The sequence below is a fragment of the Canis lupus genome, chromosome X, assembly GCF_003254725.2.
Source record: "Canis lupus dingo isolate Sandy chromosome X, ASM325472v2, whole genome shotgun sequence".
Taxonomy (NCBI): Eukaryota; Metazoa; Chordata; class Mammalia; order Carnivora; family Canidae; genus Canis; species Canis lupus.
Genome location: NC_064281.1, coordinates 107,793,231 through 107,807,404, shown reverse-complemented (window position 1 = coordinate 107,807,404; position 14,174 = coordinate 107,793,231). Strand labels below are relative to the sequence as shown.

General features: G+C 43.6%; 2 protein-coding genes across 2 annotated transcripts in view; one reads left to right on the top strand and one right to left on the bottom strand.

Annotated features, from left to right (window-relative positions):
- The first annotated feature begins 224 nt into the window (after positions 1 to 224).
- GPR101 (G protein-coupled receptor 101) lies at positions 225 to 7,904 on the top strand. The gene has a single exon (XM_049107722.1). The coding sequence runs from the start codon at positions 261 to 263 to the stop codon at positions 1,773 to 1,775; it is 1,515 nt and encodes a 504-aa protein (XP_048963679.1). The 5' UTR covers positions 225 to 260; the 3' UTR covers positions 1,776 to 7,904.
- A 3,928-nt stretch (positions 7,905 to 11,832) lies between these two features.
- Positions 11,833 to 14,174, bottom strand: part of LOC112668486 (transmembrane 9 superfamily member 2-like) — a 76,511-nt gene continuing 74,169 nt past the window's right edge. The window contains exon 17 of the mRNA XM_025460891.3: positions 11,833 to 12,024. Coding sequence (XP_025316676.3) covers positions 11,957 to 12,024 — 68 coding nt within the window. The 3' untranslated portion in view covers positions 11,833 to 11,956. The remainder of the gene's footprint in view (positions 12,025 to 14,174) is intronic.

Below are 14,174 nucleotides of genomic sequence, written 5' to 3'. Positions count from 1 at the left end.
CCACGGGAGGGGCGGGTGCGGGGGACCCCAAGACCCTGAGAGAGCGAGGGGGAGGGGAAAGAGAAGGTTCGGAATAACTGCCCTCCCGCGGACCCGGGCCACACGGGGGGTGGGGGTGTCCCGGGGGGGGGCGGGGAGTGCCCGAAGCGGGCCCCCCCACCCCTAGGCGGGGTGACTAACCCGGCCCGGGTGTTTCTTTCGTCCCCAGCACAGGCACGATTACGGTCAGTGCACCCCCTCGCCACCCGCCCTGCGTCGCCATGACGTCCACCTGCCCCAATAACACCAGGGAGAGCAACAGCAGCCACACGTGCATGCCCCTTTCCAAAATGCCCATCAGCCTGGCTCACGGCATCATCCGCTCGAGCGTGCTGCTCGTCTTCCTCACCGCCTCCTTCATTGGCAACATTGTGCTGGCGCTCGTGTTGCAGCGCAAGCCGCAGCTGCTGCAGGTCACCAACCGCTTCATCTTTAACCTCCTCGTCACTGACCTGCTGCAGATTTCACTCGTGGCCCCCTGGGTGGTGGCCACTTCCGTGCCTCTCTTCTGGCCCCTCAACAGCCACTTCTGTACAGCCCTGGTGAGCCTTACTCACCTGTTCGCCTTTGCCAGCGTCAACACCATCGTGGTGGTGTCCGTGGATCGCTACCTGTCCATCATTCACCCTCTCTCCTACCCGGCTAAGATGACTCCGCGCCGGGGTTACATGCTCCTCTACGGAACCTGGATCGTGGCCATCCTGCAGAGCACCCCCCCGCTTTATGGTTGGGGCCAGGCTGCCTTCGACCAGCGCAATGCCCTCTGCTCCATGATCTGGGGGGCCAGCCCCAGCTACACCATCCTCAGCGTCGTGTCCTTCATCATCATTCCACTGGTTGTCATGATTGCCTGCTACTCCGTGGTGTTTGGTGCCGCACGGCGGCAGCATGCTCTGCTGTACAACGTCAAGAGCCACAGCCTGGAGGTTCGAGCCAAGGACCGTGTGGAGAATGAGGTTGAAGAGGGAGAGAAGAAGGATGTGTTCCATGGCCAGGACAGAGGTGAGGTCAAGGCCAAGGAGGGCAGCGTGGAGGCAGAGGCAGGCAGCATGCATGCCCAGAACGGGAGCATGGACAGCAGTGCTGGTAGTGCAGCGGCCAAGGGCAGCAAGGACGTTGGAGAGAGCAGCTTGATGTTGGGCAAAGGCAGCGTGGAGGGCAAGGATGAAGGCACCGGACCTGCCAGCAGCAGGAAGGCAGACAAGGGCCACGTCGAGGTCAGCCAGTGCAACATTGACTTAGGTGAAGATGATGTGGAGTTTGGTGAGGATGACATCAATTTCAGTGAGGATGACATCGAGGCAGTGAACATTCCAGAAAGTCTCCCACCCAGCCGGCGGAACAGCACCAGCGACCCTCCTCTGCCCAGGTGTTATCAGTGCAAAGCGGCGAAAGTGATCTTCCTCATCATTTTCTCCTATGTGCTGTCTCTGGGGCCCTACTGCTTTCTAGCAGTTCTGGCCGTGTGGGTGGATGTCCAAACAAAGGTACCCCAGTGGGTAATCACCATAATAATCTGGCTTTTCTTCCTGCAGTGCTGCATCCACCCCTACATCTATGGCTACATGCACAAGACCATCAAGAAAGAAATCCAGGATATGCTAAAGAAGTTCTTCTGCAAGGAAAAGCCCCCCAAAGAAGACAGCCACCCGGACCTGCCCGGAACAGAAGCAGGTACAGAGGGTGGGACTGGAGGCAAGATTGTCCCCTCTCATGATTCTGCCACTTCGCCTTGAAGTTAGTTCGAAGGCAAACCTTGGACTGTGCACAGTGCAGAAACGGGAACAGCTTTTTTGACGTGGACCACCCCCAATCCCGGTAACACCAACCCATACCATTTCAGGCACAGGCCTTGCACACATCCTTCTCACCACAAGATAGAGAAATATATGGAAGAGGTAAGAACTGGAGTCTTCCCTGACAGGTGTGCCCCTCAAAGCCCAGACTTGAGGATTCTGGCTGAGATATCCCCCCGAAAAATTATTAGGCTCTAAATTTCTTAAAGCAACAAGGGATATCCACTTTGGACCTGTGTCTGTCTCCCCAGAGCTACAGCATTTCGGCTTTTGCTCTGGGGAAGAAGGAAGATGATGCCGGACTTTTAGGCCCTCGGGTCAAGAGATTATGGGAAAGGGCTACAGTCTGTGTTTAACTGAAAGAAAAGCAGCGGACCAAATCATTCATGGAGCCCAAGAAGCAGAACCCAACTGACTGATCAATGCATGAGCCAAGATCTGAACTCACGAGACCCACAATCTGGTGTAAAGACTATTATGGAAACTAAGGCAAAGGGCATCGAGTAGTTAAAATACCAAGGTTTCTAGATCCTTTAAAGGGATCTGGAAAAACAGAAGAGGATATTAGGGCATGTTTGAAATGGGAAGGTAGTCCAAGGGAAAGGTTAGAGAAATAACACACATCTATGAGGCTAAACAGTTGGCTTTTTTCTGTAAAACCCTGAGTTTATGCAGGAGCTAGGACCCGTGCCATTCCATGCAAATGGAAAATTGTCAATTGACACTAAAACTGTTTTCTGTATCCTATTCAAATTAACAGTGGGACAGAAATCATGCCACTAATTTTATGATTTTCCCTTTGTGATTGCTCAAAAGAATCCTCCAAATCTCCTCTGTCCGTCACTTATGGGGGTGGGGGGGAAGCGTTCCCAAATAGGCCTTTTTGGTCAAACAATATTTCCAGAAAAAAAAAAAAACAATGCAACTAGGGGTGGCCGAAAGAGTTTACAAAACTCACACTGCCAATCAAGAGGGATGCGCTCATCATAAATCTCGTTTGTGCCCATGGGATCTCAGACAAGAAACATGACCTCCACATGGGAACAAGTAAGGCAAGCTAAACATTTTTCCTCCCTCCAGGCACACCCATGAGTCTTTTCCACCTGTGGCCCTCTCTAAAACCTTTAAGCTCCCTGCAGATGTGGAAGAGAAATACAAGAGAGTCATAAATAGCAGAGAGGGTGGTTTTGCAATACCTGGCAAGCATCCGACCTATTTCAAATGATCCTAAACTCGAAGCATTCAGGTCAGGCACATCCTAATTACTGCTATTGAAATACATTGCTTTGGGAAAGATTTTTCAATATCTGAATTATCCCCAGGGTCAATAAAGAGGAAGGGCTTTTCTTATCTCAAACCCCAAAATCATTTTGGGTCAGGATCTACTTATGTATTTCTGAGGGCACAGACCACATGGACATGACTGAATTCACATAGACCCCACACACACACACACACACACAAATGGCCAAGACAGTGTTTTCAATCCTCGTGAAGATCAAATCAAAGCAACTCCATGGCCGGTCGGTCACCTGTTCTTGCAGAAATCTTACGTTAAAGTGGGTGGAGGGAGCAGAGGGGGTATTTGGTTGAGAAATGGTTCATCAGGTGGTTGTACATAAAGATAGCCATATTCAGAATTTAGCCTCATCCTTGTGTGATTGCCATGTCTATATTATAACTCAAACTTCACTCATGTAAATGCCCAGCTCATTGAACTCTTTATCTCTTCCTCCTCACAGATTCCAACATGAGCTTCTCAAGGGGGAGAGGTAAATAGCAGTGCATGTGGGCTGTGAATCAGTCTACATGGAAGTTTGGGATTGCCATGTTGAGAATTTAGGGAAGGAGAGGGGTATAGATGCAGACAGTATTGAGCTGGCCTGTCAACTCAGTGTGTCCGTGAAAATCTTATCCGTTCCAACCTTGTTACCCTGGAGCATGTGGTCATTCAGACAAGACATGTGGGCTGATGTTTCTGCTTGCCCTACCATTTATTTTTCTACTAAAATGTATAAAGTGAATTAATAGTCATAAATTTATTATACTGATTTATTGCCAAACTCTTATATTGACCTGTTGTCAGAGGATATCTGGGTGGAGAAGTGGCCTGGGTGGCCAGTCCCCTTCTGAGGGGAGGGGTATTATTGCCTAAAAGATCTGTCATGGTCAAAACAGTTCAAAGTAGTGATAGCCTGTCCTTTGAGCAGACATGCTTACCTGGGTAGGAAAGAGAATTTCAAACACAAGTGTCTCCAAATACTTTGTTGAAACTGAACTTCTTGTTTTATTTTTAAAGCTCAACCCATTCAAAGCATAGCAGAGAAAATTGCCAAATCCCCAAATCAAAATGGAGCCAGAACCCGTATGCGTGTGGTAAGTTCACTTAACAGCACACACAATATTCTCTGGGGCACCAAGACCCACCCACTTCCTTGATAAAGTTCCTCTTTTCCCATGTTTCAGTCATTGTCCGTACTTACAGCAAATTGGATTTTTCAAAGGTGAAAACGTTTTGAAAATAGGAGACTGGAAAAGAGGACCTTTAAATTAAGAGTACTCTGCTGACATTTCCTACTTAATGAACAATAGGGCCTCTAGTTAGCTTGAGATAGCGACTGCTTCAAATTTTGTGCTATTTTGAATAAAACACTATCAACTTAATGAGGTTTTACTGCACATACTGTTTTGTCATTGAAAAATCCAAAAGCACACAAAAAAGTCATCATTAGCCTCACAGATCCTCATGTGCAATCGTTTTCCCTAAATGTTTTTAAAAGAGGTGTTCTTTTGCCAAGGCCACTTCATATGTGCAGTAAAAATCCCATTAAAGTACAGGGGCCAGACAAACCAGGCTTTGAAATGATGTGATTTCCAATTTAATGATTTCCTTATTTAAAAATAATAAAGCATCTAGTTTGCCAAGGAGTCGCAGGTGCTTTCACTAACACACCAATTTCAAAAAGCTTGGGAAGGCAGTAATAAAGAGCAAGCCTTAGGCTTCTATGGCTTCTGTGATTCAAGGGTCCATCTTCTGAAGGCACGAAGGCACCACAAGTCAAGTCGCAGCTCCCTGCCTACCTCTTGCCATCAGGCTCCTCCTCTCCTTTCCCTGATGCCCCTCCAGGAAGCTCTGTGTGCTCACCTCCTTCATTGATTCCCCCACATGCCGCCCTGCACCCAGAGCTGACAGATTCGCAGGGAAGGAGAGAAGTGAATGGTAGGAGTGACCAGCGGTCAAAAGTATCTTTCTGTCTCCTCCCCCACTCCAATCCAGTTTAGAGATGATGAGATATCAACCTCAAATCCAACAGGTAAGGAAAAGTGCCATTTTATAACTTAGGAGATAGGCCCCTCGTTTCTTACCCCAAAAGCACCCAACACAACCCATCTTTGGGGACATATCCAATCCTGTAGATACTGTCCACTTATGGCAGAAAAAAAAACATTAAAAATCCTTTTACCTATAAAATTATAAGGTGCCTAACATTGCCTTATTTTATACATAATTAGCCAATTAAGCTAAAGGTACTTCAAAAGATTTTTTCATACTACCTTGAAGAATAATTTACAAGATTAAACTAGGCGTTCTTAGACTTTGCCAAAATGCTCTTAAAAATGTCTGAAACATAGCATTTGGAAGAGAAGAATTATGCATCAGCTGGTAATTGGAACACTCCAAAATAAAAAACCCTCAGAGGTTGTGGGGATGAAACACAGAGAATCACAATTTAAACTACTGAACTGTTTTTTTTTTTCTCTCTCTCTCTCTCACATAACCTCCCTCTCCCATATTTTGAGGGGAAAAATATCAAAAGAAGTGTTTTCCCCTTGTAATATTTTATGCTGTGTTCCTCTTTAAGACAAACCCCATACTGTCAAGAGAGGCTTCTCTAAGCAAAATGTCTTTTCCTTCTAGAGCACACAAAAGATTAAAGGAACAGTTGGCTGCCAGCCAGTTACCAAGATAAGGAGAGAAAATCTGGTCAGTCATGGCTTTTAACCCTCTCCCTCCTTATCTCCATCTTTCACATTTTCTATGGACTGGACAGGTGCTCTTGAGCCCCTCCCAGCTCATACAGGAGGAAATCAGAGCAGTGAGCTACAAACGGCAGACCATAGCCTAAACCTTGAAAAGAAAAGAGGCCCTTGTCAGAAATTCTTTCCAGTTACTTACAAAACAAGCTCTTCCTCTATGGCAAGTGCCCAGCTTGCTTACAGCAGTCTTCTGCTAAAAGCAACAAGACTGGCTGGAGGAAGAGGTAGGAAAGTGAAAATTCACAGAACTTGACCACTGACTGCCATGTCACTGGCAAGTTCACTGCTCTTTGGTAAGTAGAAGAATCCTCCAGGTAAATGAGGATTGCCAATAGGAGTCAAACGTTCCCATCATTGCTTCCCAAAGCTCCTAGATCTCAAAGTACATACACCAAGAGGAAACCACGTAATTTCTACACTCACAAGAGGCTCGCTATGTTTGAGGACTCATTACTGGATCTCCCTTGTTCCAAAATGTAGTCGAAAACGAGATTGGTTTTAGTTTGGTGCTTTAAAGTTGAAAGGATTCCCCCCTGCTTCATCTGTGTTACAACTTTAATGTTAAAAATGTGATATTTTTATCTGTTTCAGTGGCGTGTTCCTTTCTGTAGTAGTTCTCCTAAATGTAAGCTGTAACTGTATATAAAATACCAGTGTTCTTGGCGGTAAGGTGCTAGTTATTAGACTGTATGTGTTCATAGATAGTGTCATCCTCAAAAATGGATAGTACGTCCATGTAAAGTTAATAAAATGCATGCAGAATTCTATGTGTGACCCACACCTTGGTCAGTTTCTGAAGTAAAACATAGTACATTCGTTTTTAAAATTTCAGTTTTAAAGTGTATACTACAGGCTGTATAAGATGGCTCCAAGGTGAGGTGGCAGGTACAGGTGCCTTTCATTCCTTAAGTCTCTGGTAGTCTCTGACAGGTGAGAACTTATTCTGGTCCAATTGATCACTAGTGGGAATTAATCATCTTAGCCAAAGTCCTCAATGGCAGTTCTCCACATAACGCTTGGCACTGGTATGCCTGTTGTCCATTAGCTGAATGTACAGAATGCAAAATCAAAAAAAGACAATCCTTTCCCCCTCAAAGAGCAAAGACCCCAGGATAGGCTATTGGAGTCCTGTTCACAGGATAAAAAAAATACTGTACTCTCAAGACCCAACCAGTCCCTGACTGTGAACTGACAGGATGCATATTTAGCAGATCTATATTGTGACAATTCCTCCCCTCCTAGAGCAGCACCCAAAACCAGAAAAAGACTGCTCTCAAGTTTTCCTTTGATCGGTTGCCTGAGAGATGAGAGAGAGCACGGACAGGTAAATAAAGTAGTGGTGTCATGGCTAAGGTGTTTGAGAATATCACAGTCATCTCTCAACAGCATTCGCATCAGACAAAGAGAACTCTGAGTTAATTATATTTTAAGAACAAAAATATTAAAACAGAAGACTATGTATATATGTATACCCTCATTGAGTAATTTCTAAAACTGCCTCTATAACCAAATTTTATGTGCTGCTTTGAGACTGAAAACAATAGATACTTTCAGTCAAAAACAGTCCTCTTTAATCTGTTCGGTTTTGAATTTAACATTTTCCTTTTCCTTTGAAAAAAATTTGTAATTTAAAAGTGCCTTTTCAAAGGATTGCCACATGACAATCCTGGGGCCAAGTTCCCATTGGCACAGCTCACATTCAGGTGCGCAAAAGGGGTGGGCTTGGTCCTCCTGCCCCAGCAAGAAGAGAAAACCCTTCACACAACAATCAAATTCACCAATCAATACTGTTACATGGGCCAGTAGTCACAGAGACTCTGCCCAAGGACAAGGTTTCATATGTGGGTTGACTGTAATTGGATCCTTTCTAAAATGGTTACAATGCATTTTTATTTTTATTTATTTATTTATTTATTTATTTATTTATTTATTTATTTATTTACTGAACAGGAATAACGAACTCCTGCTTGGGGAAGGCAGAGAGATTGATGTTTGTGGCTTAACTAAAAATTATTAAGTAATGCTTTTGTTTCTTAAATAGGTGCTGTTAATCTGTCCTTGGTATTCTTCTTAAATATACTAAATAAAGTCTAATTTTAATGTGCGTATCTGGTTATTATGCTGAGGTCGGTGGGTGGGAAAACAGTGAGGAACACACACAACTGGGTCTCTTTTGCCAGAAGGGAAGAGATGGGATAAACTAACTGTATTACATGGTTGGATGAAATATAAGGGCTCCAAGATTTCACAACGTGCTGTCCAATACAAGAAATATGCAAAAGGATGGGGGAGTCATCCTGATGAGCTGTGCCTTGGTGGAAGATAGGCATGTGCCTTATTCCTCTATGAACGAAAAGGATTTCAAAGTGACAGTGGGGTGGGCAGAGTGGCAAAAGGGCCAGGTGGTTGTTGGGATTCCCAAATGGCAGTCTTTGTTACCAAGGCACTGAGGTTTGAGCAGGGGGTGGGGAGGCAAGAGCCTTCATTTTTAGGACACAGTACTGCCCAGCACCCCAGATCACCCCCACTGGGCTCCTGCCCCTGCTGCCCCTTCACTCAGGGTGAGGACACCTCCCGGGGTACAATCCAGTGCCAGCCACTTCAGCTCAACCCCAATTCACCAGGGTTTATGGAACAGGAGGGCACATGAGGGTCACCTGGGTGGCTCAGTGGTTGAGCACCTGCCTTTGGCTCAGGGTGTGATCCTGGAGTCCTGGGATTGAATCCTGCATCGGGGTCCCTGTAGGGAGCCTGCTTCTCCCTCTGTCTAGGTCTCTACCTCTCTGTATCTCTCATGAATAAATAAATAAAAATCTTTAAAAAAAGAGGAAGAACTGGAGGGCCAACGCATGTTCCCCAGAGCCCGGGGTGAGAAAATGATTATACCTTGCCCACCACCCATGACATATGTACACACAGGACACAGGCAAGATAGTCAAATATGTCTAAGATGTAAGAGGCCACAAGTTCCTCTGGAGCTGATGTGCTTGACCTACTCGTAGGTAGGTAGACCTACATCAGGTCTTCTGTCATCTCTTCAGCAGCAGTTCAAAGAATTGCACACCTCATGCTCCCCAAGTGACATTCGTGGCCCACACTCAGAGAGGCTCAGGGAGCTATTCATCTCCATTTCAATTGAAGTAAAGTGTTCTCCATTTTTCACTCCAAAATCAGCTAAATACTGACTTGCACATTGTATTTCAAGATGTCCAAAGATGGCAGCACAGAGAACTGCACGCAGCTGCCTTCACCTTAATCCATGAATACCATCTAGGCAGTGACTTTTTCCGACTGCAAAAATAAATTTGCCTCTCTTTTTCTTTTTAATACTTATTATGGAAGGAGAGGTGACCTACAATGCGATGTTAGTTTCAGGTGTGCAACATAGCGATTCAACAATTCTGGATGTTCCTCGCTGCTCACCATAATAGGTATAGTCACCATCGGTCACCATACAGCATTATTACGGTATTCTTCACTGTATTCTCTATGCTGTACTTTTCATCTCCATCACTTAATTTTATAACTGGCAGTTTGTACTTCTTAAACCTCTTCACCTATTTCGCCCATCACCCCCTCCCTCAGCAACCAACAGTTTGTTCTCTGTACCTATGAGTCTGTTTCCATTTGTTTGTTCATTTGTTTTGTGTTTTAGATTCCACATATGAGTGAAATCATACAGTATGTGCCTTTCTCTATTTCACTTAGCCTAATACCTTCATGGTCCAGCCATGTGTCACAAATGGCAAGAGCTCATCCTTTGAACACATTCGCCTTTCGAGCAAACTACAACCATCAATGCAAATAGGAAGGCTTATGAGCTTAGATAAAATGCTCAGGCAGCCAACCGGGTGAGAAGAGTCCCCCCGAAGTTCACTATAACTCTGCTTAGTTCAAAGTAGTTAGAGGAGAATGGAATTGGTTCCAGTGAGTCTCAGAACAGCAGTGATCCCTCCGAGGCAGGGCACGGGGCTCAGCCTGGTTTTGAGAGTAAGTGGGAGAAGGTGGAGACGATCTGAAAATTCTACCATCAGTAGATACCTCTGACTTTCTACAGCCACTTTCTCTCTCACAGGTCTGTTCCAGGACCCAGGCCTATTTGTCAGGGGTTTGAATTCCGATCCTGGAATATAGAAAAAGGCATCCTACGGGCTAGAGAATTACTCTGTGACCCCATCCCTCTCCATCCCAATCTCCCCATCAAGAGCTACAGGGCTTCTTTGATTCCCACACACAGAAACAAGTACTCGTCAGCTTACGGACAGGTTTGAAAATGTTCATGAATTGAAGCTTGTGCCTACATGGTTCTCAAACATTTTCCTCAATGCGGCCAATATTTATCAATCAAATGTATCACAAAAAAATGTATGATTTTCATGGCTGCTCTCCCAAACTTGCAAGCTTGGAGGATGTTTGCTGTATGAATTCCCGACATTTTGGGAGTTATGATACCTGACTATTGTTTAGTCAAAGCAAATAAATCCAAGAAAATTGACTCCAAAGATTTTTCATCTACACACAGCTAGGTCAAACTTGAACATTCTCAGCCTTCAAAGGACAGCAAACAGAAAAAGAAAACCAATAACCAGAAATGTGCAGATTTAATTGAGGAACAAGACAGCAGTACCCAGCATTTCGTAAACTCTATACACTAAACCAATGTGCAGGAGCATCCAGGTGGCTCAGCCAGTTAAGTGTCTGCCTTCAGCTCAGGTCATGATCCCAGGGTCCTGGGATCAAGCCCCTCCCTAGTTAGGGCTCCCTGCTCAGTTTGGATCCTGCTTCTCCCTCTCCCTCTGCTCCTCCCCCACACCCTGCACGCACTCTCTCTCTCACAGATAAATAAAATCTTTAAAAAAACAACAACAACAACAATGTGCATTGTTAAAATGGTCATCCAGGGGCACCTGACTGGCTCAGTCAGTAGAGCAAGTGACTCTGGATTTCAGGGTTGTAAGTTTGAGTTCCATGTTGGGTGTAGAGATTACTTTTAAAAATAAATAAAATAGGGACTCCTCGGAGGCACAGTGGGTTAAGCGTCCACTTCTTGGTTTTGGCTCAGGTCATGATCTCAGGGTCATGGGATCGAGCCTCGAGTCAGACTTCACGCTCAGTACAGAGTCTGCTGGAGATTCCTCCTCCTTTTCCCTCTGCCCCACTCTCTCTCTAAAATAAATCAATAAGTGCAGCCCCAGTGGCGCAGTGGTTTAGCGCTGCCTGCAGCCCAGGGTTTGATCCTGGAGACCCAGGATCGAGTCCCACATCAGGCTCCTTGTATGGAGCACACTTCTCTCTCTGCCTCTCTCTCTCTCTCTCTCTCTCTCTCTCTCTCTCTCTGTGTGTGTGTGTGTGTGTGTGTGTATGTGTCTCATGAATAAATAAATAAAATCTTTTTAAAAAATAAAATAAATCAAGAAGTCTCTTAAAAATAAATGAATAAATACATAAAAATAAAATGGTCATCCAAATACAAGGGTGGAATACAGTTTGTACAATCCACTTAGGTTAGAAAAATTCCCATTTTACCTAAGATTTATTTGCAAAAGTTCTGATGCTGTAAACAAAATGAAGAAGAAAAGAAAAAACATGTCATCTGAAATGCCCGTGTGCTCAGCTTTCATTTTGTAAAGAAATGTGCCTCACTTGCTCTAATTGCTTTCTTTTTTTTTTTTTATTGGTGTTCAATTTACTAACATACAGAATAACACCCAGTGCCCGTCACCCATTCACTCCCACCCCCCGCCCTCCTCCCCTTCTACCACCCCTAGTTCGTTTCCCAGAATTAGCAGTCTTTACGTTCTGTCTCCCTTTCTGATATTTCAATTAAGCCTTTTTATGGTATCTTTTCAGGACAGTCTGACTTAGAATAAGCCTGTTTCCAAATCAACCTGTTTTTTCCACATAATCAGTATTTTGTGTCATACAAACCGAGACCAGACAATGAGATTTTTTAATGCTGTATATTTAAAATGTGTACTAAGAGGCACACACACACACACACATATAGATAGATTTTCACATAGATATAGATGTATATATTCAAAAGCAACGTTGATGTGCCTGGAAGCCTTTAGGAACATTTTTTAATCCACTTTCACCACACTGTAGATTTTAATAAGAAACCAGAAACAAGAAAAAAATCCAGTCGTCCCTGAAACAAAATGAAAAAGATCCTTGTTAACCAGAGACTATATCAAATCAAAGTAGCTTTCTCAAAAATGCAAAGCATGTCAGTTTTGAGGTGGGCTACTGATTCTCTAAATCTCAAGACTCATACATTATCAAATAAAAAATCACCAGGCTTTCTTGCTGAGCAAAGAGGATGAGCAGCAGGGCTAGAGGCAGCCACCTGCAACAAGATGTGAGAATCCATTTGATTGAACGCTGCAGGTCTCTAACCAAAGCAAAAATAAAAAATGAGTAGCTTAAGTTCTCTATTTCAAAAAGGTTACATAGAGGTCCAAGGCTAGTTTCTAATATAGTAAACTTTATATAACTTGCTTCAATTTAGAAAATGTAAATAACCATTATCAACTTATTAACACAAGTGGCAATAATCCATTATGTACTTGCATACTCAGGACATACATTAGTTTTATAAATCAAAGTTTGGTCTTATTAAATCTGATAAAAATCCCATTACTGGAGATTTACCCTAAAGAAATGTCCCCATAGAAGAAAAAAATTACATGCAAAATGGTGTTCCTAACACTATGATTTATGATATTGAAAAATTACAAATAAACCAAATGCCTCCAAATAGGTGACTTAGCTAAATGATGGACTAAGTGCTCAGTGAAATAAGATTGTCATCAAAAATGACAAATTTAAAGACTGTATAGCAGCGTGGACCAAAGAAGATCCCTTTATATGTAGGGTGATACAATTCTGGGCAAACTTTTATTTAACATAGGATTTCATTGATGTTCATGTTATAAAAACAATTCTCAGATGATATTAAGGTTCAATGACTTGGTCAAAGAAAACTTCCAGATCCTATAATCTAATGGGGCACCCCAAGACAATTCAATCATCTAGGAAAACATGTTAGTCACAGAAAGCTTTAGGCATGGTTTAGTCTCTTTTCCTTTGCCAGTTTTCAAGCTCAGAGTAACTTCCCATCCAGTATGCCATCATGCCACTTCCCTCCCATCCTTTATAGCTCCTTGTCAGGAGTCAGTGTAGTATAGTGATTAAGATTATGGACTCTGGATTGACATGAATCTACTCCATTGGTTACTAGCTGTATGATCTTGGCCAAGTGACAATCTTGCCAAACCTCAGTTTTCTCAACTGAAAAATGGGGATGATAATACCTATTCCTACATTAAGCTTCCCTTTCTGAATCCAACAACTTTGAAGGTTCAGGAGATGACAATATTTAGCTAACACATGTCTCTGAATCTAAGACATTTCTGATTTCAATTTGCTGCACACTATCCTCATAAACTACTGAAGTGTCCATGAATTCTCAACTTTTTGAGGCTTTACTTACAATACCCAAATTGTCTCCTACCCTAAACACAGTTCCATCAACTCTCACACTGTTCTGACAGGCAGCTGAGCTAAGTGAGTGGACTTTGGGGTCAGCAGGCACTTAGCTATATGATATAGAGCAAGCTACCCATCTCCTTTGTTCCTCCTAAATGAAGAAGAATTCTATCCCCACCCAAATAACAGGCTTGACCAGAGGAAAAAAGGTAAGATACATTAGGGTGCCCATCAGAGTAGGCACTCAAGAACTGAGAGCTAGCACTCATGTTCTGATTTGGGGCTTGAAAAATATCGTCACATGGGGTTTATTTAATTAGTGTAGTAGTCCTCAACACTGCCTGTACCCTGGAATCATCTAGGGAGATTTAACAACTACTATTGCCTGGATCACAACCCCCAGAGGTTCTGATTTAATTGATCTGGGATACAGCCTAAGAATCAAGAGCTTGAAAATCTCCCCAGGTGATTCTAATATGCAACCAGGGTCTCAGAATCCCTGGTCTAGCCTGCCTTTCTCCTTCCCACACACCCTCCCTCTCATCCTTCATGTGAACAAACATAAGTATGAAAAGAGGTGGGAAAATGTGCCTTCTAAGGGCCACTGAACCACACAACTGAAAAGCAACTTAAAGGATCTGGAAAGATGAAAATATTTTTTTCAACAACTCAATACTTGTACTACGATTTGAGGGCAGAAAGAGATGAGCCAAGAAGGGAGAGAATGTTCACTTGGGTGTCTCTGTCTACTTTTGCCTCAGGTTAGAGAAAATACTAAACCAATACTAGGAACATCCAGATTCTTTTTAA

What these genes read in the sequence shown, in the direction of transcription:
- GPR101 (XM_049107722.1), top strand. Translation starts at nt 261, where the DNA reads ATGACGTCCACCTGCCCCAATAACACCAGGGAGAGCAACAGCAGCCAC.